We start from the raw sequence: 22,702 nt of genomic DNA, 5'->3' as shown, positions 1-22,702 counted from the left end.
TCTTGGGATTTCTTGGAGCAGCAGGCGGGTGAAGAGGGAAGGCCCCACCTGAGGGTGCTTTGGAGTCCTTTGACCCCCCCCCCATATTTTCCAACAGCCCGTTCAGCCGCCCCTAGTAAACATCAACTTAAATAAAAAAGGCTTGAAGACTCGTTTTCTCACTTCCCTTCCAACTACAGTGTCCCCAGACTCCCATGAGGAAATTCGAGGTCCACCAGAGTTGGCCAGGCTGGGGCTCCCTGCCTCCGTTTGGGGTTCACTTTTGCCCCATCTTCCCAGGGGATTGTTTCTGTCCTTGAAGGCAAGATTTCTCAGCCCTTGAACTTTGAGGGGAGGAGCTGGAATCCATGGGGCCCCAGGCTTGGGGTAACAGGCACCCTCAGAGGGAGGCAAAAGTGGGAAGGGAGTGCCCAATGCTGGGCAGAGCCCCCCACCTCGCGTGCCTTCCCTGGCACTCCCTACCCAGCAAGGGAAACGCCTGATGCATCTGTGCTCCTCCAGGTGACCATGGCCGACCGGGCAGCAGCTGAGAGAGCTTGCAAAGACCCCAACCCCATCATTGACGGCCGCAAGGCCAACGTGAACCTGGCATATTTGGGCGCCAAGCCTCGGAGCCTCCAGACGGGTGAGAGCTTCTGTTTTCTCCTTCTGGCTCTTCTCAGTTTCTATATTCAGCGTCGGTATCTGTGGGGTGGAAAAGGCCCCCCCGCCCCGGGAGTGGCAGTCAGCTATCATGTGCCTGCAGAGCCATCACAGGGCTGTCATTCCCCAGCTTGGGAGCTGTACTCTTAGACCCCTCCACAGCAGCGTGTGCCCCAAGGGACAGGGTTGGGGGTACATCACCCCTGTTATCTGCGTTCTTCCCAGGAGGGAGGAAGTCAGTCCCCAGGGCCAGAGGTTGGAGTTATGGACATTGAAAGGCTGCTACCAGCTGGGTCCCTTGGCCCACTTTGTCTGGGTGCTTTTGGGTTCGTGAGGTGGGGGTGGCCTGGGAGTTAGGAGGGGAGGCTGGTTATCCCTTTGGACTAGAGGTGTGTGGCCATGTGGTTCTGTCTCGTGCGAAACTCCAGGGATATTGCCCCTGCAGTGAGGCCAGGTCCCTAACTGTTTTCTTGTTTTAGGCTTTGCTGTCGGCGTGCAGCAGCTACACCCCACCTTGATCCAGCGGACTTATGGGTGAGTGGATGTGGCTGGCTTGGGCAGTCCCTGGAGAATGAGGTGCACCCGGCCGTGAGCTTCCTGGGTCTGAAAGTCTGGGGAAACGATGGTTTTCAGAAATGTGATTGCATTGCGTTTTGTGGGTGGAGAGGGAGGGAGGAGCCCAGAGAAGGTGGAGAAGGGAGATTTTATTTCTCCATCCCTGGCAGAGGCCACGCTGTAGAAGGAAGTATGAGACTTGGAGCCTGCCTGCCTGCCTGCCTGGGTGCAAACCTGGCTCCCCCTCACTAGCTGTGTGACCCTGGGTAGCTTACACAGCCGCCTGTGCCTCAGTTTCTTCACCTGTAACATGGGTGGTAACAGCACCTTTGAGTTCTATGGATAGAGGGCTTAGGATGGGCCTGGTCCAGGTAAGCATAGCGGGTGGGGCTCCCCCGGCACCCCTCCAACCTGCTCCAGTGCCAGATGGTGGCAGTAGGTCACTGCCAGCCAGGGTCCCCTGTTTGTGTAGCTGCAGCAAGTGAGATATGACCAGGGCCAGATGTCAGGGTGTGCGTGGGCCCGGCCTATGGGCCCTCTGTCTGGCTCACTTTGGAGCAGCGTGTCCCACCCTCCTTCTTTCTAAAAAGTCCTCCACTTCTTGCCTTTTTGTTTTCTTTTGTTTTTTAAACATCTAATAAGGCCTGGCAGCTGCTTGGGGAAGGACACGGATGCTTCAGAGACACAAGGGCCCTGCCATGCAGTCTGACTTCCCGGCCCATGATTGATGTGGGCTCTTTGCCCCAGTGCAGGGAGCATGCTGATGAGGGAGGGAGGGTGGGGGGAGAAGATGGCTCCGAAACAGGACAGGCTGCTCCTTACAGAAGGTTAGCACTCCCTGAGCTTTCTGAGTTCAAGTCCCTCCTCTGGGTTTTGTGTCTCAAGTTGAGGATGTGTGTGTGTGCGTGCACGCGCATTTGCGTGCAGGCTGTGGAGAGATGCTCAGCTGAGGTGTAGCCTGCCTCACTGGGGCAGTGTGGACAGAGAATGCTGTGGAGTGGGTTGGGGCCCAGCTCGTGGCTGATGGTGGGTTGATCAGATGACCCAGGCGGGGTTGCTACGGGCCCTGAGAGACAGCTCCAGGGGCTTCACAGTGGCTTCTGTAAGGACTGGAGGACATGTGAGCTCAACAGTGGAGGAGCCACCGGCCGTGGGGTGCTAGACGTGCCCTGAGTCTTCCCAGCCTGTCTGGGTGTCTCTGTCTTCCTGGAAGGGAACAAAGAGGGTGGTGGGAGCAGGTGGTTCTGGGCTTCTTCTCGCCCCAAGATCTGTTTCATAAATGTCTGGAGTGTCATGAAGGTATTTGGGGAAACCCCAGCCTTTGTGCCGTCACCCCAAGTTCTCTGGGGTCGGGCCAAATGAGGGCGTTCTTCGTTTCCCCTCGCTTTGGCTCTGTTTCCAGGTCCCCACCCCCCCCCGCAAAGGTAGTTGGGTCACAGATTTTACCACTGTGTGCACCTGGCTTCAGGCGACAGTGTTTTGTAACTAAATCTGCTGGCTGGCCATTTAATACCTGTGATGATGAAGAGGCCTCAAAATCTATTCGTTGGTTGCCAAGGGGTGGAGACCCAAACAGAGACAAGGGGTCAGAGGGACTGTCCACTGTTCATTTCCCGTGAATGTGGAACTGACATCTCCAAGAGTGTCACTGCCTCCTGCCTCAGCCCAAGCCTTGCTGAGATCCAGGGTGATGGGAGGGCCCCGGGGTGTTGCCACAGAGAGGCGGTGTCCGGGCCCAGCTGTCTGCTCCCAGCTCCGTGCCAGCCAGCCTGGAGAGTTGGGCCCGGAGCAGTCCTTTTGTCTTTGCAAACAATCAGGCCCCAGGAGCGCAGCCGGGCCTGACTCAGCGGTCAGTTTTGTCAGCTTTGGGCTGGCAGCAAGGCTGGGCTGTGCTGGCCGAGGGCATGGTGGGGGCCAGGAGCAGGGCAGCTCAGAGTTTGCAAACCAGTTAACCCTTCTCCTGCCTGGCTGAACTTTTCCCAGGCTTGCTGGCCCAATCCCATGCTTTTGGCAGTTCTAAAGATTCCACAGCCCCATTTTTAGGCTAGACCGCTGTGGAATCCTTGCCTGGCTGGGTCATAAACGTCCGTCAGTTATAAGGATTTACCAAAGAACCTCTACACTTCATGGTGTTTGCTTGGATTATCCTGTCCCCAATTTTTTCTTTTTTGAGTTAAAGGGGGCTCTTTCAGGACCTCACTCAGCCTGTGTGTTTCTGTTGTGTAGCCGAGGCCTGGGGTTTGGAGACCCTTTGTGGGTGGCAAGTGGCTTGTACCAGCCCCACGACCCTGAACGGTAACTGTAGGAGGAAACAGATTCGACCATAGACCCCACAGCTAGGCGTCTCTTTGCCAGCTATGGCACAGTCAGCAGCCTCAGGCGGGAGAGGGGCCTGGAGCAGTTTGGAGAGGGCATGTGTCCAGGCAGAACGTTGGTCTGGCCTGGAAGAGCCTCTGTGTGTCAAGGGTGTCTGTCCCTCCTGGGCCTAAGGCAGCCAGGAACTGAGGTTTGTCCTGAGCCTGGTGATACTTGGAGCTTCTCCTTAGGTTATTTTTGAAGGGCCAGCTGCTTCTCTGGGTGCAGGTCCCCCTCCTGTTCTTAAGGGGGCCTTCCTGTGGGCTCAGTGCTTGTTCACTGAGAGCTTCATTCTGCCAGACACAGGGCCAGGTTCGGGCAGTCTGAACTAACAGGACAGGGTCCCCGGGGATGCCGGGTATCAGGCCACACTGTGCTGGAGCAAGGGCTCTGGGGTCTATCTGGGCTTGCTGCATGGCTCAGCTGTTTCTCCAGGCTCATCTCTGTCTGGTGGGGATGGTGACAGTGCTATCCTCACAGCGCTGACTTGAGGACCAAGGGAGGGCCTGTGTGTAGAGCCGTTGTCAGGGCCTGGCCATGGGAAGGCTTGGAATTTGTCAGTGGAGTGTCTTGTAACAGTCCTGCAGAGAGGTCTGTTGATCGTCTGCCAGTACAAACTGAGGCCCGGTGCAACGGAGGATCTTAACCTGAGCTCCCACATCTGGGGGTGGCAGGGCCTGAGCTGGAGGCTCTGGGGCCCTCGTCTCCTCCATAAGGCCTTTATACCTTCCTCTGGCTTCGTGGCAGCTCTTGGATGAATGAGAGCACTGACATCCTGAGGTTGACAGTGGCTGTGGGACCACAGGGTGTATCAATGCCCCAGAGGGTGTATCGTTTCAGAGACCTGTACATCCTCCTTGTGACAGTTCCTGGTGGCCAAGTTGAAACATGCTGCCCTTGCCACCCCCAGGCCTTGTGTGTGTGTGCACGCTGAGGGGCCTGTGCAGAGCACCTCTGTCCCCAGCGCAAGTAGAGGAGCTGGTGAAAGGATGACAAGAGAATGGTTCCTCTGAGAGCATGGAACCACTCCCAGAAACATTGGTTCATCAAGTGTTTATTGAGCACCTGCTGTATGCCAGGCCCTGTGCCTGGAATACTTTGAATAAGAAAGACCTGGTCCCCAACCTCAGGGCGCTCATGTTCTGTCTGTGCTCTCAGGTGATAAGTGCAGTTAAGCAGGACGCTGGGCACGGGAGTTCCTGTGTAGGAACCAAGCAGTCCTGTGTCTTGAGTATAATGGTGGGTAGACCAATCTGTGCATGTGATAAAGTGCCATAGAATTACAGACAGCATGCAAAAGAAGTCAGCACGTGCAAAAAATAGTGAAATCCAATGAGGGCCCAGAGTCTAGCCCACAGCACTGTACCCATGTCAGTTTCCTGGTTTTGGTAGCACGTTTACTTATGTGAGATGTCGCCATTGGGCAGCCAGAGGGGAGTGGCACACAGGACTTCTCTGTACTGTTTTTGCAACTTCTTTGGAGTCTATCATTATCTCATAATACAAAGTAGAAATGCCAGGGGAGGGGTTTGCAGGTGACGGCAGTGTGTGTGTGTGACAGTCTAGTTGGAGAAGGCCCCTCTGAGGAGTGAGGACCTGGGGGAAGAGCATTCTAGGCCCAAGGAATAGCAGATGCATGGGCCCACAGTGGGGGAAGCACCGGCTTCCTCCCTGCCCCTCGTGGCGTCGTCACTTACCTTCAGGGTGTCACAGTGGTGGCCCTGCCCGCTCCCCCCACTGTAGCTTCCTGTTTGTGGCTCGTCTGGAGTGAGGCGTGGGCTGGCGCCGGCCCCTCCCCCGCACTGGCCCGTGCCGCACCTGTTGTTTGTCCCTGTCTGCTGTAACAGAAACCAGCCTGCGGGGCGGCTCTTAGGTTCCTCTCTAAGGATGAGTTCCTCACCCTGGCCCCACTTGCCCTAGCAGGAGGGGCCCTTTCTGCTGGGGCTGGAGGATCTCTCCTGGAAGCCTTGGGCTACGGGACCAGGCCCTTGATCTTGGAGAGAGTCCTGACCGTAGACAAAGGCCAACGCATGAGTTTGTCACACACACCCCCACTCTATGTTCCAGAGCAGGGGTGGAGGTTACCTGGTGGGCCAGGCTGACCCCTGTGTGCTACAGTGGAAAGAGCCCTGGCCAAGGAACCTGGAAGCTGCTCTCGAGACTCGTCTGTGTGACCCCTCATTCTCCTGAGCATTCCTCTTGGCCTCAGTTTCCCCGTTGGCCCTGTGCATATGAAGCATGCTCTGCAGAGTGCTGAGGACATCTGGGCTTTCCTCCCGATGCATTCGCTGGGCCAGTTTGTCCAACAGATGTTTGCTTGCTATATGCCGGGCTGGGAATGCCAAGGACACCTGGTGCCATCGTGTGACGACCGCACTTCCTGCAGCAGGATGGAGACAAGCAAAGAGAAAAGGGGATAATCATGCCTCTGGTGGCACCAGGAGCTGTGGAGGGGAAGGAGTGGCTGAGGCTAGCGAGACCACGCAAGGGACAGGGCAGAGGGAGATGGGGAGAGGGTCAGGGCCAGCCAGGGTGGCCGCTGCTCCTGCTGGGCCTGCTGACCCAGGAGAGCACGGCAGTGTTACTCTGAGTGACACAGGGCTGCAGCAGGCTCTGGACGCTGGGGGACTGCTCAGCAATCCCTGCAGCAACAATGGTGCCCACGATGGTGCCACCCGAATCAGCAGCCATGGTGAGAAGCAGGGGACTCCAAGGGATGATACATATGTTAAAGGATGTGTGACAGAAAGAGGAATCCAAGAAGATTCGGAGTTTTGGGCCTGAGGAAAAGGAAGGTTGGCTTGGCCTTGACTGTCAGGGTGCTGCGCAGGCTACAGTTTTGGGGGAAGTTCCGGTGGAGATGCTGTTGCAGGGCTGGCATTGTCCCACAGAGACGGCCTTTTACCTGCTTCCTGAGGCCAGCTGCCCCCACATACCTGCCCGGCTCGTCTGATGGCCCCAGAGAACCTGAATGCCCCCCACAATCACCAGGGATTCCCAGGAGGCCCCCGTGGCCATGTCCTGGTTTCCTGCCTGCCAGGCGGGCAGCTGTGCACAGAGGCCTCTCTCATCCCCAGAGCAGCTGCCACGTGGGTCTCTGGCGTGGTGGGGCAAGGCCCCTAGAGATCAGAAAAAGTGAAATGATCTCATTTGCCTTTTTCATTTTTATTTTCATAGGTGGCTTTGTGTTAGAAAATGAGTCCTCCCAGATTGCAGCCAGTTATTTTTTGCCAGAAGTTTTGCTTTGAATGTGTGGGTGGTGGGTGCGCTTGTCTCTTGGGCACCGTCGGCCTTGGACTCTTGTCAGCAGGTCCCCTTGTCACCGGGGGTTCTCAGACTCCCCAGCTTAGAGTCCTAAGCCCTCTGCCTTCTAAAGGGCAGCCAGGACCTTAGTGGAGGTTCCATCAGGCTCTCTGGCATCCTTAGTTTACAGATGGGGAAACTGAGGCCAGAGAATGCCAAGTAATTGTCTGTGTGGCTTGGACATGCACAGCCAGGATCTGGACCCCTGGGTGTCCATCAAGCCGAGTCAGCTGGGGTGCTCATGGCTGTGCATTGCTGATCCTGGACATGTTGGGGTCCTTTCAGTGGGGGGTTCAGACGCTGTCCGGACCATGTGTGAAGGGGCTGTTGCCTGCTGGAAGTGGAGATGGGCATCTATTGGGTTTGCACGTCCCTCCTGGGATGGCCTTGCCTTTTCAGCCCTAATGGTGGCCTGTTGTAGCCAATCCATGATTTGAGGGTTTGGTGTAGCCCCGGCAGCAGAGGGAGCATAGACCCTGGGTTGTCCTTCCTCAGACACCTCTGCCACCCATCTGGGCATCTGTGTCTGGCATTGTGCTGCATCTTAAGGTGGCAGGAGGTGGGGGAGGCCACCCTGTGCACTGAGCCTTTGGGCCCCCAGGATTTCTTCTCTCCCTCCGCCTGGGCTTTTCACAGCAAGAGGTGGGATTGGTTCTTCTGCCAAACAGATTGGTATCTTGCATGAATGCCCTTTGTTAGAGGAAGGCCCCTTCGCTGGAGCACTTGGTGGAAGGACAGAAGAGGTTTTCTGAAGAGGGCGAGGAAACACAGATACCAAGAGGTTCTGTGGGGAGCCTCTGGAGAAACTGGAGGGGGCGGAAGGCCTGCCCTTTGTTCTACGAGAAGAGCTGCTCGACCGGGCTCCATGTCCCTGGGGTAGAAATGGGCCTACAGAAGGCGACTTCAGAGCGACCTTGAGAAGAGGGAGCAAAAGCCTCGTCCCTGCAGAGGCCAGGAGAACCTGGCCAGGCAGGAGCAACCCTGGTGGGCGTTGGGTCACCCTGACCTTTGGGTTCCAACCCCTCTGAGCCTGATCGTCTCTGGCCACTGGTCTGTTTTTCCCATCAGGGCTCCTCCACCCCTGCTTCCTGAGCTCTGTGGGAAGATAGCCTGGGAGAGGGAGGAACTTCTGTCCATCCTGGCCTTGCTCAGGCCCGAGGAGGGGTCCCTGGTGCTGCCCAAGGTCTCTGGGGTGCACAGCCCGTAAGGCGTCATGTCCTACAGAGGCAATGACGAGGACATTCCGGGCTTAGCAGGCACCCAGTAGGTGAACCGAGGCTAGTCGGTCTTGCTTTCCCAGGGGCCGCCCAGCTGTGGATCTGCTGAGTGGAGCCATGCTGGCCCATTGTTCAGCCTGCTCTGCCTTGGCCTTTCAAAGCTGTGCTTTCTCTGTCCTCTTGGGGCTGGGACTCCTGGCCCAGAGAGCAGCTGGTGACCCTGGGGAGGCTCCTTTGCCACCGAGATGCCTGCAAGGACGGGGCCTGCCTCAGATGCTTGATGTTGGACAGTGCCATGCTGGGCACTTGGGACACAGCGGTTAAGGCAAAGGCCCTGCCCTCATGGGCAAGACGGGTACACAAGGTGAATGATGAGGTGGCTTCAGATGGTAAGAAGGAAACAAAGCCGGGGGCTGGGGGGCCCCTGGAGAGGTTAGCTTGCAGCTGTGAGAGGAAGTATACAGGTGGGGTAGCAGCAGGTACGTGGGCCCTGTGGGAGGAAGGGTCAAGTCAGGGGAGCAGAAGGAGCCCGGGGTGCAGGGAGTGTGGCCAGTGAGGGGACAGCGAGTGGACATAGGTTTGGAGAGGTAGGCTGAGGTCCAGTCATGCAGGAAGCCCCAGGGGGGTGCGGTTTGGGTTTAATTCCAGGAGCAGTGGGAGGCCGCTGGAGGGTTCTGGTCCCAGAAGTGACATAGTATTGATGTTTTTACGACAACTTTGGCTGCCAGGTGAGAGATTTAGGGAAGGAGAATGCAGCAGGGAGACCTGCACTGCGGCCCTGCCTTGGTGTCTCTGGATGGAAGCCTGGCCCAGAGAGGTGGTGACAGGAAAGAGGGAGAATTGGAGAATTAAGGGATGGAGGCAGGGAGCGCCCAGTGGGTGGGGTAGACATGGACATGGGCTGCAGAGGATGGAATGTGGCAGGGTGGGGCCCAGGGTGGTCTGGTAGTCTCTTCACTGGGGCAGCGATGGCAGGGAGTCTGGCTATGGCCAGGTAGACGGACACTCAAACAGGCGAGCTCATGCAGGGGACGCAGTATTACTGGGGCTTGGCGGGTGTGGTGGCTTGTGGCCGCCAGGCCCTTGTCCTTTTCAGGGGCCTGAAGATCAGGCACACAGGGGCTTCAGCACCCTGGCTTTGCTGAGCCTGGATCAGGGAGTAGGTGGGGTGCTGAGGAACCCACCAGGCACACAGGCACAGTTCCCCGGTACCAGACAGTCCGACCTTGGGCCTATGTCATGTGCCGGTCTCGGGCAGGGGCTGTCCTTGGACAGTGAGGGCCAGTGATTTGGCTTTTGTTTCTCACCTAAGAGTGCAGTGGTTCCCCGCATGTGCATGTTTATGTGTGCGTACACTCATGAGTGTGCACACTCGTGTGTGCCCCTTTGTCCCTCTCTCCCTGCCTGCCCCCTTTCCAGTCCCTCTGGCTTGGGCATATGTGGTCGTAAAGCAGTAAGAATTCCTTATATCTGCCCTTTGCTTTGTAGTTTATGAAACCGTACAGCAGGGTTTCTTGACCTCGGCACTATTGATATTTAGTCTGGATCGTTCCCATGGTAGTGGCCTCCTCTGCGTTGCAGGATGTTAGCATCCCTGGCCTTTACCTACTAGTTGCCAGTAGCGCCCCCCTCAGTCGTGACATCTAGAAATGTCCCAGGCATTGCCCAATGTTCTCTGGGTGAGAATGCTGTTCTAGCCCACGCTCCGCAGGTCGTCTCTGTAAGACATGTTTCACAAATGAGGAAGCTGATACTTAGAGAAGTTCTGTAACTTGCCCAAGTGCAGAGCCAAGGTGCAGACCTGGGGAGAGAAAGTGTCGGAGCCCCGCTTCCTGCCCCTTGGTGCTTTGGGCTCCTTCCATGTGACTTTGGCCAGTGTTTCTTTCTGTCCTCAGGCCACACAGTGTGGCAGGGTGAGCACCACCGCCCCTCTGTTCCTTCCTTTAATTTCTGTCCAAGCCTGGAGCCCCGGCTGGTCTTTATGGGTGCAAATGCCAGGTGGCAGAAGGACAAGTGGGCGGACTCCGCTTTGCAGCACTTTTGCTGGGTGACCAGACAGGTCACTTGGGCCTCTCTGAGCCTCTTTCCCTCTCTGGGAAATGGGGTAACAGCTCCTATTCTGTGGCTTCAAAACTGCTTTGTAAGCTCTTTGCAGAAGGAGCGGGGCTGGGACAGAGCCCTTGAGGGAAGCAAAGATGAGTAGGTGCAGACTCATGGCATTCGCCAGGGGAAATGGGAGAGCCCCTTCCTCCCCAGCCTAAAAACTGCTTGCGCACACCGCGTCTGCGCATCCCCCATCAGGGCAACTCTTTAGTGGCCAGGGCACAGCTCTGGTCCTGATGATGTCAGGCATCGGAAACCTGGTAGAAGTGACAGCTGCCTTGCTAGACTGGGCCCTCGAGGTGGGTGGGACCAGAAACGTCCTTGTTCTAAGCCCCTGGGTGCATATGTCCTGCAGCTCTGGTCTGGGCAGCAGTTCTTGCACGTGGCTCTGTGTCAGAATCCCCAGGGCCTGTCAGTGCAGATTCCTGGACCCTATCTGACATTGCAGTCTGCAGGGGATCCACATTTTTAGCAAATACTTCAGGGGTGTCTGAGGCAGGGGCACTGCTGCCCATGTTTGGAGAAGTTCTGGGCTCAAAGCTTCCATAGCCTCAGACTAAGGAATGTATTCGAGGTTCCGAGAGCCGGGTGAGGGCTCACGGTGATGGGGCACTGATAGTGCCAGGATGGCGTGCTGGGCTCAGCACCACGATGGGCTTCACTGTTTGCCCCTTCCCTGGGGAGGCCTCACAGAACCAGCCACGGCCCCTCATCTTTCTCAGCGGGATCCGTGGCTGTCCACTAGGCCTTTGTCCCATCAGCACCATGGATCCAGCACCTCTTACAGGCCAGGCCCTGGTGGGAAGTGGGGTGTCCAGGCAGAACCCTCCCTCTGAGATTGGGATCTAGTAGGGGAGTTGGGCAGGGCGCACCAGCAGCACAGGGAGGCAGCGGGCCAGCCTCAGCGTGGGGTCAGGGCGGCCTCGCAGGGACACAGGCTCCAGGCAGAGGTAGTGGCAGGTACATGGCCCAGGTGGGAAGGACCTGAGTGTTTGAGGTGCTGCGTGGTATGGGCTGGGGCAGGTTGGGGTAGCAGAGGCCATGGTGTCGGCAGGGTTTGGGGATCTGGTCTGGGGCGGAGGGATTGTTGGAGGGTTGTGTGCGGAGGGCGGCGGGTGCCCTCACCCAGCTCCTCAGACCTGCACACTCACCCCTGCCTCACCCCTTCTCTGCTGCTCCCCGTGCCCGGAATGCTGTTCCCCACGGCCAGCTCCATCTCCTCCTGAGGTCTCACTGCGTTCATCTTCACCTCCCCACCCCTCCCTGACACATCGCAGCCTGTGCTCTCATCTTCCTGGGAGTCCGCATGCTCTGGTGCATGGGATGGCATGTTTTTGTGCCTCTCCTGCCATAGAAGCTAAGCCTGTCAAGGGCCAGGGCCATATGGTCTGCTCACCTCAGCATCCTGGTATATGTGCAAGAAGGGTGTCACATGGCTCACAAGGCAGGATTTGAATCCAGACCTCCTCTGTTGAAGGCTCTTGTTCCCATGGAGGAGGTGGGATTGGATGGCAGAGGCTCCTAAGAGGGGGCAGAGGGCATGCCACCACAGGTTCCTGCCAAAAGCCACCCGGGCCTCAGGACAGACACAGCAGAAGGTCACCCAGTGGGGTGCAGGAGTGCCACCTGGGAAGGTCACAGCAGTGGTGACAGTGACGTGGCCTAGGAATGCCCCAGACAGGGGGACCTGGGGCCCCCCAGGTGTTGGCTGCCAGATCTGTGGGAACAGCAGTGTCCCCGCACACCATCATCCACCCTCAGCTCTGCCACCTCACCACGGTGGCTCGTCGGTGTGCCATCATCCAATGGTTCACATTTTGCTACTGATCTGTTTGTGTGTTTTTATTGTGGTAAAATACACATAATATAAAATCTACCATTTTAGTTATGTTAACGTGTTCAATTCAGTGGCATTATGTATCTTCCCAAATTATAAACCATCAACACTGTCTAATCCCAGGACTTTTTCATCACCCCCAAAGGAAGCCCATTGCAGGCGCTTCCCTTCCTCCACCCGCTGGCTACCACTAATCTACTTGCATGGATTTGCCTGCTCCGGACCTTTCATAGAAATGGGCTTGTGTAATATGTGGCCCTTGTGACTGGCTTCTTTCACTAGCGTGATGTTTTCAACGTTCATCCTCTGGGTAGCACAGTGCTTGATTGCTTTTCTTGACCGAAGAACATTCCTTGCCTGGATAGACCATGTTTAGTCTACGCACTCATCAGTTGATGGTGATGTGGGTTTTTCACTGTTTCTGGAGGTCCTGCTGGGATCAGCTGATATTTGTGCTGGGAGTGAGGGCTCCCTAGACCCTGAGGGGGCCTGGCTGGAGGGAAGGGAGCATGTATTTTCAGTGGCCCGCGTGTTGCCAAAATGCTCTCCAAAAAGCTGCCTCAGTTTCTGCCCCTGCCAAGTGGATGGACGTACTGGAAGAGAGTGTTTTACTTTTTCTTTCAGAGCAGCTTCTCTTTGGAGTGGGGGTAGGGCAGGGACCTGGGCCTGTTCTACAGGTGCGGAAGGAAGCTGAGGTTCCAGGTCTTGTGTAACCCATGCCGGCGTAGGAGGAGGAGGAGACACTGATGCCACGGCAGCTGTATCGTGCCCTGACGTGGTCACTCCGTGCCCAACACTCCACGCCCAACACTCCGCAGCATCTCCCCATGCCGCTGCAGTGGGCGCTGCTGCTGCAGACAGGCCGTGAGCTCAGAGAGGCTCAGCTGCTTGCCCAGGGCCTCCCAGTGGCTGGTTGGCAGAGTAGGCACCTGCCAGGCAGCTGCCCCCAGAGCCCTCCATCTGTCCCCCTTACCCACGTTGCCTCCCTGAGCCCCTGTTTCCCCCTCTGTAGCATGGGATCATTCTTCCCTACCGTGGAAGGCTGGGTGTGCTGCACACACAGCAGGGAGCCCACAGCAGGCCTGTAGTAAGCAGTGCCTCCTTAATCCTTTTCCACAATAGCCTGTGGGGCGGGGGTCAGAGCACAGCTCTGAGGTCACTGCCCAGTTCCCTGCCCTGGCTTCTTCAGCTGCAGGACCTTGGGCTGGGCCACCTGACTCCTCCAAGCTCAGATTTCCTGGTTGTAAAATGGGTATAATAATGGGAAGACCAACTCGATGGGGCAGATTGATCCAGTTACTGCCTGGGAAATGTCTCTCGCTCTGCAGGGCACTGGTAAGCGCTTGGCAGTCTCTGGCTGGTGGTGTTACCAAGGGCGGCTCCCCTTGCTGTTGTCTTTCTTTTCACCCCCACCATCATTGTCACACTTTTTTATTCCATCATTCATGAATTCACTCACTCAACAAGTATTCATTGAGCTCCTGCTGTGAGCCAGAATCTGTGCTGGCAGAGAAAGAAAGAAAAATTCCATGAGAGCGACATCTTAGTTGGGGGAGACAGATGTAGTAAATGAGTAGGTTGTGCAGGGTGTTGCTGGGTGGGTGGCAAGGGTTGGGAAGATGAGCAGGGCAGGGGGGACGGGTGGGCTTCGCAGTCATGACACCTGGGTGCTGGCACAGGGCCCCGTGTTTGATTTGAGGCTCTGCTTTCACTGTCTTGAAATTCTTAATCTTTTAAACAGGGGACCCATGTTTTTATTTTTGCTCTAGGCCTCCAAGTCATGTAGTCAGTACTGTGGGAGACAGATGGGTGTGGGGTCTAGGGTTGGGGTGGGGGTTGCAGTCTCTCATGAGAAGATGTGGAGGGGAAGAGGGCCCTGTGGATAGCTGGGTCAAGTGTGTTGCAGGTAGGAACGGCCTGTGCAAAGGCCCTGGGGTAGGAGCGCATCTGCTGTGGTGGTGTCGCTACACCCGTTTTACACTCGGGGGAGGCACACGGCGTGGTCACCACTGAGCCAGCTGCTTCTCCTCCACTCTGTCCCTGCCTCTGATTCTCTCTGCTTGGTCCCACAGGCTGACTCCCCACTACATCTACCCGCAAGCCATCGTCCAGCCCAGCGTGGTGATCCCAGCCACCCCCATCCCGTCGCTGTCCTCACCCTACATTGAGTACACACCGGCCAGCCCAGCCTACGCCCAGTACCCTCCTGCTACCTATGACCAGTATCCGTATGCCGCCTCGCCGGCCACAGCTGCCAGCTTTGTGGGCTACAGCTACCCAGCTGCTGTGCCACAGGCCCTCTCGGCCACAGCCCCCACAGGCACCACCTTCGTGCAGTACCAGGCGCCGCAGCTGCAGCCCGACAGGATGCAGTGAGGGGCGTTCTACTCCAGGGACTGTGACAGTGTCACCCACTCAGCAGACAGACCCGCTGGGCCACCATGGGCCCACGGCTGTCCAGGCTGAGCTTCAGGGGTGACCAGTACCTGTGCCTCCGAAAACCCCTGGGGTACCCAGGATATCCGAGAGACTGCTTCTCTTTAAATCTAGGTCCCATCATTTGAGGGAGGACTTTAGGAAGAAAGAACGTCCGAGAAGCTATTTAAAGATGCAACCCCAAATTCCTCGCACACCCAGCAGCCCTCTTTCTGCACCTTCTCCTGTCCTTGTCCACACTCCAGGTGCCCACAGGCCTGTCTCCACCACAGCAGCTGGGTGGGTCCCTCCCAGACCCTCCCAGACCTTCAGAGACTCCAGCCACCCTCGGGCCATGCAGAAACTTTGTCCCCAGCAGAGATGCCTTACTCCAGGAAAATCTAAAAGAGAAGTGAATTGACTATTTATTTTAACTCCTTCCGCACAAGCTGTGAGCCGCAGTCGGGTGTGCAGGGAAACTCTCCGTGTTGAATTCTCATTTTCTAAGTTATTGCGGGGGGCGGCTTCTTCGTGCCCCAGAGCTCCCAGGTGCGGGAGGGCCCTGGCGACTGGTCAGCGCCAACGTCCCTCTCAGTCAAAGCACTGCAACTTTTTTCTTGTTGTAATTGTTTTGCTACTAAGACGATTTCAGAATTTCAGTCTATTTTTTCAACAGAGACTGCCGCCACCAAGAATCCAAAACCTGTTTTTGACTTTGAGACTTGCTTTTTGTTGATGGATCCCCCCGCGGAGATGACGACAGTATTTCTGTATAATGAAGCGTCTGCCGGGCATGGGCCAGGAGCCCCTCGGTAGGGTGGGCTTCCGCAGACAGGAGGCCCCTGTGGGCCTGCCTGGGGCAACTGTCTGGTAATGCCTGCCTGGGTGGGTGCAGGGTATCCGGCGGCAACCATGGGTTGTCTCGGGTCTGTCACTGCGACACTGTGACACTGTGATGCTTGTCTGCCCCTCCTCTCCATTCCCCTCACCACTGGAAAAGCAGAGAGAGGAGGGCTGAGGCATTCATGCTGCTCTGGGTCTAGACCCTGCAGGATTGTGTGCCCTTGCCCTCTCCCTCTTGTTGCCACCTGCTGTATACCAGCTTGAGACAGGTCCCTGCCTTCCTGGGGGCCGGGTGGGGGGGGGTGAGAAGTGACTGGGCTTCTGTGGGGCTGAGGTGAGGTGGGGCGTCCTGCAGGGGGAGTTGGGGGCTGCTCAGCTCAGCCGTTGGGGCGGGGGGCGGCAGGTCAGGGTGTTCCTTTGGACCTACCTCAGGGAGCTGAGCGTGCAGGTGTCACGGGGCACGCCCGGTGCAGAGTAAAGGCCCAGAAAATACAGGTAGCTAATGTTATAATAATATTTTTATTAGAATGTTCTGATTATAAAAATAAAACTTGTTTTCTTTAAAGAGAAAGTTGGCCTGTCATGTTTCTCCCACAGTGACTTGTGGGTGACACTCAGCCTCTGGCCTCCTGGCTTGGGAGCCGGGGGTCCCCGGCAGCTGTTCAGCGAGCACCTGCCCTGTGTCAGCCTTTGCTGGCCACTGGGCATCAGGGTGACAGGACAGACGCAGCCCCCCTATACCTGCACTGGGGGCCTACCCCAGGTGCATCCCCATCAGGCAGTCTGCTAGAAGTCCCAGGGAAGGACGCAGGTGCACGTAGGCCACTTCTCAGAGCAGGTTCTGTGAGCAGTGGCTGGGGTGGGGGCAGGACATGCCATTGTGATTGGCAGCTCCACCAGAACCCCATGGAACTGGGGGGGCAGTTCCCCAAGAGGAAGTGGGAGCCACCAGAAGACCCTGAGTAAGGGCTGCTGCGAGGGCAGAAGGGCAGGTGTCTGTGGCAGCTGCCTGAGGGATGCTGGCAGTAGGTGGGCAGGACTTAGGGGAGGTCTGGGGCTGGATGGCCCCACACCCAGGGATGTGCCAGCATCTCTCAGAACTCAGGGCTCAGTAAACCACAGGGGCTTCACAGAGGAGGCGTTAGGCTGGAGAGGATGTTAATTCACCTTTTCCTTCATTGGGGACAGTCATGAGCCAGTCACAGTCCTGCTCTGTGGGGTTTGCAATCTAGTGGGGGAGACATACCCGCCAAGCAAACAGATGGTCTCGGATACCAATCGTCCCTGGGGAGGAAATGTGACGGTGACGGGAATGACAGGGTTCTGTGCAGGGGACAGCAAGTGGAAAGGCCCTGAGGTGGGGTCCACACGACGAGAAGGCCAGTGTGGCTGGAGAAGGGGCAGTGAGGGGAAGGTGGTAGATGAGCTTAGGGTGGTGGCAGGGCTCGAGCTGGGGAGGCAGGTGGGACCCGGGACAGCCCTGCTATGGAGCACGCAGTCGGGAGGGATTCAAGTGCATAGACACGAACCCCCTCAGGCCCAGCACAGCATAATGGGTGCTGTCGTAATGGGACGGGAGGATGTCACAGGTGGGAGAAGGCAACAAGGGTAGCTGAGCTGGGCAGGACGGCAGGGCTGTTAGGGGCTGTTGGTGTCTAGGGGGAACAGTGGACGCTCCCTGTGAGAGGCGTGTCTCAGCAAAGGCTCAGAGGTTGTGGGGTTGGCCTCCTTTGGGCCAGCCACTCTCCAGACGCCAGGCTTGTCCTCTGCTGACCCCACAGAAAGAGCATGGCCCGTGAGCAGATGCAGTGGGTCCCGTCTCCCTTGCTCATGCCATGCACAGTGGCTGAGCCAGACTCTGGTCGCCCCAAATGCTTCGCCTCCCCTCACTGCCACATCCAACTCAGCAGGTCCAGAAGATTCTGCCTCCTAAGCCTGTCTGGAATCTGGCCCCTTCTCACTACTCCTCTGCCCCCAACTCCAGTACAGGTCTGTTCCCTTCACCTGGACCCTTGCAGTAGCCACCTCACTGTTTCTGCCATTGTCCTGCAGTCTGTTCTCCACATGCAGCCAAGGACATGAGGTCACATCTCCCCCAGCTCAGAACCTTCATGGTCACCCTCATCCCGCAAGGAGAAGATGAAGGTGTCACTGTGCCCACTTCTTTTGCCCCTGCTGGCCTCCATGCTGCTCCTAGGACACACTGGGCATGGCTGCCCTCGGGGCCTTTGAGCTGCGGTCCCTCTGCCACGAACCTCTGGCTTTTACCAGCCCAGCGCCTCCTTCAACTCTTCCCTTCATCTACCTCCCCTTCTGTCCCTGGCCCATCCCCATTAAAACATGACCCCAGGAGGGCAGGGGCTGTCTGCCTTGTCTCCCGCCATGTCCCCCACACCTAAGCGCTGTGCCGGACACACAGCTGGGAAACTGAGGCCCACAAGCAGTCTGAACTTGATTCAGCCGATTCTGGCGGAGGACCAGCCCCAGGATACACCAGCGGGAGTTTTAGGACCATCCACTTGGGTGGAGTATGCCGGGCAGAGCTGAGCTGGGACAAGGGAATGGATCAAGGGGACAGAGACCAGAGTCACCTCAATATCCAAGTGGAACAGGCAGAGAGACGCATGGGGAGAGGAGCAGCCCTGCAGAGCCGTGGCAAGAGGATCGGCGGTGGCTTCCCCATCCCACAGAGGAGGAAACAGTGCAGAGAGGTGAAGTGCTTTGCCCGAGACCACACAGCCAGGAAGATGTGTGGCCAGTTCTGCTCCAGCTGGGTGTGACCTCAGAATCCACCCATGATGGTCAGCCCTTGGCTTTGAAGCAAGACCGGTCACCCTGATGAGGGATGGGATGTCGGGGTGGACCTGGGGCAACCTTTCCTGCACTGTCCCTGGGGGGTCCCCAAAGGGCCTCCTCTGGCTTTTTTCAATCAATTTGACCTTGAGATTTGCGAATAGCCCCTTTCTGTGGTCCAGGACCCCCAGCCTCTGCCCAGGGTAGGATCAGGATTCCCAGGGCCAAGTCAGGTGAGATCCTACAGGGTCTGCTCTTCTTCCCAGGCCCCACCTGTCCCCCTGCCTGCTGTGGCTGAGTTTGCAAACACTGGCAAGAGGTCAGGGAGGTCAGCATGGGCTCACAGCCCACGGGAGAAGACATTTGCTGCAGCTGATAAGGGCTTGAGGGTAGGGAGGGGGTCACAGGCGCTGCCAGGGTTATCGAGAAGGCCACTCGCAGTCAGCGTGTTTCCTGTATTATCAGCTGGTGGCAGCCTCTGGGACAGGCCTTTGGAAGGCTTCGGGGCCTTGAAAACATTCTCCTGGGTCCCAGGATTGAGGGCTCTGGATGGTGGCAAGCCCAGGAGAGAAATTTCGGAAGCTCCCTGTGCTGAGTGGGGCACAGGGGCGAGCTGAGTGTGTCAGGGACCCAGAGTGGGGCCACTAGTGATGGCAATAACAATCATAAATAACGGTAGTAGCCACGGCTGCTAACATCTGTGGCCACTGACTCCGGGACAGGCTCTGTGCCAGGTGCTTTCCACGGGAGGTCTCAATTACCTGCGAGGTCCCCATTTAACAGATGGGGAAACTGAGACACCGAGGAGTGGAGCTGCCATTGCCCAGGCCCTAGGAGGCACAGTGAGAGGTGGCCTGCCCTGGGGTGGAAGGGTGTGGGCCTGACCTGCAGGGTGAGCTCAGCCAGGCCTTCTTCCTCCCTGAGCCTCATTGTGCAAGGGGTCACGATCATCCTGAGGGCAGGGACTTTCTTCCACTCTACTGTGTCCCTAGCAGCCGGCCCAGGCCTGGCATGCAGCAGGCGCCCTGGGGCCATGACTGGGGCTGGGCTGCCATGGGACTCCTTCCTCACGTGCATCATCCCCTTGCCCCTGGCCCTGGTCCCACACTTACCCAGAGGGCCAGACACATACACAAGCATGCATGCACACATGCACATATATGTTTGTGCATACACACACATTAACACACACTCTCCCTTCCCCCACCACATAGACACATAGTCACAGAGACAGTGACACAGACACACATGCACGTGCATACACAGATATACATGCATGGATGTGCAGACACACTCATACATGTACAACCTGTACATGGCCACTTGCACTCTCATCTGTACAGAGATACACAGGAACACACCCACATGCAAATGTCTACACAGACACACATGCAGACATTCACAGACATAGTCACACGTGTACACATATACACCAACTCACACACACCACAGCATATACACACGTACACAGACACCCTCACACACACATCTACAGGCACACACAGAGGTATACACACGTGTACACGTGGAGACAGACACACAAAGTACACATGTGCACACACCCACCAATATATACACACAAGTACATTCACACCCAGACACACAGGTGTGCAGTGACACGATTGGAGCTGCCACCCTCACCAGGGCTCCATGCCATGTGTGGGCCACTCGTGGCAGCAGCCACCATGGTTGTGAGGATGAGGTGACCTGGGGAAGAGAGAGGTGGAGCCTGAGCCAGGCCCGCTGGGCCAGGAGGGCTTGGGGGGCAGGGAGGTGAAGAGAGGGGGTCTGTGTTGGGCCAGAAGGGGAAGGTGGCCTGGCCCAGTTAGCCTGGGTGGTGGCAGCAGACGTGGGCCATCGGTCTCCCCACGGCCTCTTGGCGCACTTGCAGGCTGCTCACTGCCAGCCTCTGCGGTTCTGCTGTAGGGTTTTCCTTCTGGCTGTCGGAGTGAGCTGGGCAGGTGCACGGGTGGACAGGAAGGGCCGGGGAATTAGCAACTGGTGGAGCAGGCCTCCAGCAGCGTGGGGTGGGAGCTGCGGGGAAACACCGGCTCCCTTCCGTAGTGGGATCACTCTGTCCTGCTCCTGTGTCCCCAGCGGGGTGGAGTTCCGGTTGCTCCTGATGATGATTAGCTCTGTAATATGCCCTCTCTTCCTGGTCTCCTGTCCCTGCTCCATGCAGGGCTTCCTGGGATAAACTGCTGCTTGTGGGGCTTGCACACGTGGCTGAGACCACCATGAGTGGGCACAATGCTGCAGCCAGGCTGGCACTCACTGCCCCCCAGGCTGGAGGTGCCCCTGAGTCCCGTGAATCCTGGGCAGCTCCTGTTTTCTCCCCATTCAAGGAGGCAACAAGGCTCAGAGAGGCTCGGTACTGTGGCCAGAGCCATGCCACCAGCTGGACCTGCTCAGGGGTCAGCCACCTCCAAGCTGTTCCCCTCTGAGCTGGCAGGAGGACGGGGTGGGAGAGGATGCCCAGAGAGGAACAGAGGGAATACGGCTGCCCTGTGAGCCATAGGGGATTCCAGTTGGGGTGTCGGGGGAGGCACGCAGGGTCCAGAGGGTCCCAAGACCCCACCCCTACTCGACAGCATTGATTTGGAGATGTCCAGTTGGGGAGGGGCAATGGCCGGTGATCCCTGATGACTGATGGGAGCCACATATCACCCTACTTTCTAGATAAGCAAACTGAAGCCCAGAGAGAAGAAGGGGCTTCTCCAAGGCCACTTGGCCATCACTCCTCTTCAGGGGTTGTAATCACAAAGGGACTGGCTGGGACAGGGTGTGGGAGCCACAGCCATCCTGGCCCATGGGAGGGAGCCACACAACGGTGACGTCACCTCCATGCCACCGCCCCCAGGCCTGCTCCCTATGCTCTGGGTCAGGGGGCCTTGCCTAGCTCCTGCCCTCTCTGAGCCTCTGTTTCTTCCCTGTGTAGATTAGGTTGACCTCTGGGTGGCACCTGTAGGTCCTGCCTGCTCAGTGTCCACCTGCTTCCTTGGGTAACAGCACCAGGTTTTTATTCAGGGAGCTGCTCTGCCCCACCCTCTGGCCAGGTGGTTCAGTGAGACCACCTCCACCCCCTGGTTCTGCAGCTTGGACAATTAGCATACTCTACTCCCCTGGTCCCAGTGAGTGGCTCAGGGATAGGTGTGTGACCCAGTCTGGGTCAATGGGAGTCATTCCTGGGATATCAGCTGTAGCTCTGGGGAAGGAAAACTATCTTTCTGTGGGAGAAGCCATGCTTGGAGCAGAGAAGCCTGGAGCTGCTGGGGAAAGGGAGGAGTTTGTGCTTAGGGAGAGGCTGCCTGTGAAGGAAACCTGCACAAGGGAAAGTAGAGTTGAGGAGTGGAGAGGAGTGGAGAGAGGGTCTTGGTGACATCTTTGAGATCCCTTGATCCAGCTATGCCTGAAGCGAGACCCTGGACTTCTTTGCTACAAGAGCTGATTCATTTCTCTCTATTTAAGCCTATTGAATTTGGTTTTTATGTCCCTTGCAACCAAGATTCTGGACATATACAATCTCAAAGAATCTGCATTACTTAGGATTAGGTTCAGTGACATAGCATAGAAAATTCAAAATAATAGTGGTTCTTGGCTAGTTACAATTTATTTTTATTTTTCTCATGTAAAAGAAGTCTGAATGAGGCAGTCCAAGCTTGGATGAGAGCTCCACAGGTGATCAGGAACTCAGGATCCTTCTATTTTCCCAGGGCATCATTCTAGTGCATGGCTTCCTTCCTCAAGACCATCTCATGGATCAAGATGGCTGCTGGAGCTCCAGCCATCGCATCCAAGTTCCAGGTAGCAGAAGGAAGAAGGGGGAAGACCAGAGTACCTCAAGCTGAGACTTCCAGGGAGCCTTCCCAGAAGTTGCATACAACATTCCTTTTCCATCTCACTGGCCAGAGCTTAACCACATTGCCATACCTAACTTCAAGGGAGGGTGGGGGATGCAGGTGTTTGGCTGGGCACACAGCTACCTGCAATACAGAAAGCCGTCTGTCACTAAGAAGGAGGCAACAGCCCAAGTAGTCCACTGTGCCGACAACTTGCAGTTTCCACCTCAGGTCCTTCAAGCAGTGATGCTTTCCATCACTACTGAGGCATGATGGTAATGTCCCATTCTCATGGGGCTCTGTGGAGACCGTTCCTGACCAGGCCTGCACAGGTCATCTTGCTCCACGGTCACACCAGCAGGCTGAGCTGCGTCCATCATTATGTCCATTTCACACGTGAGAAAATTGAGGCTCAGAGCACTCCCCAAACTTGACCTGAGGTCACCTGGTTTCCTGGAAGCAGTTCTGTGACAACAGCTAAGCTTCTGTCTCATCAGTGTGTTGGAGGCTTGGTAAACTGTCCTTATGGGACATGGCATTTCATGCTCCCGAGGGACTGGAAATGCAATGCTCCAGAGTGCTGTTGCATTCATGGTCCCTGCCTGGGACACTGGGTCTGGGGCCACACAGGAAGTGCTCTTTGATATTTACTGGTGTGCTCATTTCCTCCTCATTAGTACCAAATAGTCCCATTTCACAGAGGGGAGACTGGGGCTCAGACAGGTGAGGTGGTGGTTAAACGTATCTGCTCCAAGCTCTGGTCTCTGGCCTGTCTGCCTCCAACACTTGTGTTGCTGGTC

At 56.9% G+C, this 22,702-nt stretch overlaps 1 protein-coding gene across 1 annotated transcript; it reads left to right on the top strand.

The window, feature by feature from the left end:
• Positions 1-507: 507 nt before the first annotated feature.
• On the top strand, positions 508-15,841 carry RBM38 (RNA binding motif protein 38). The gene is made up of 3 exons (XM_008589885.1): positions 508-625; positions 1,122-1,176; positions 14,085-15,841. The coding sequence occupies exons 1-3, from the start codon at positions 508-510 to the stop codon at positions 14,386-14,388; spliced, it is 477 nt and encodes a 158-aa protein (XP_008588107.1). The 3' UTR covers positions 14,389-15,841.
• Positions 15,842-22,702: the final 6,861 nt, after the last annotated feature.

This window comes from Galeopterus variegatus, unplaced genomic scaffold, assembly GCF_000696425.1.
Source record: "Galeopterus variegatus unplaced genomic scaffold, G_variegatus-3.0.2 Scaffold5726, whole genome shotgun sequence".
Classification (NCBI taxonomy): Eukaryota; Metazoa; Chordata; class Mammalia; order Dermoptera; family Cynocephalidae; genus Galeopterus; species Galeopterus variegatus.
This window is presented reverse-complemented; position numbering and strand designations above follow the sequence as displayed.

Bases quoted from the DNA above. Each gene is read 5' to 3' on its own strand.
- RBM38 (XM_008589885.1), top strand. From the start codon at position 508: ATGGCCGACCGGGCAGCAGCTGAGAGAGCTTGCAAAGACCCCAACCCC. The intron at 626-1,121 runs GTGAGAGCTTCT...TTCTTGTTTTAG, and splicing joins GCCTCGGAGCCTCCAGACGG to GCTTTGCTGTCGGCGTGCAG. The intron at 1,177-14,084 runs GTGAGTGGATGT...TTGGTCCCACAG, and splicing joins TTGATCCAGCGGACTTATGG to GCTGACTCCCCACTACATCT.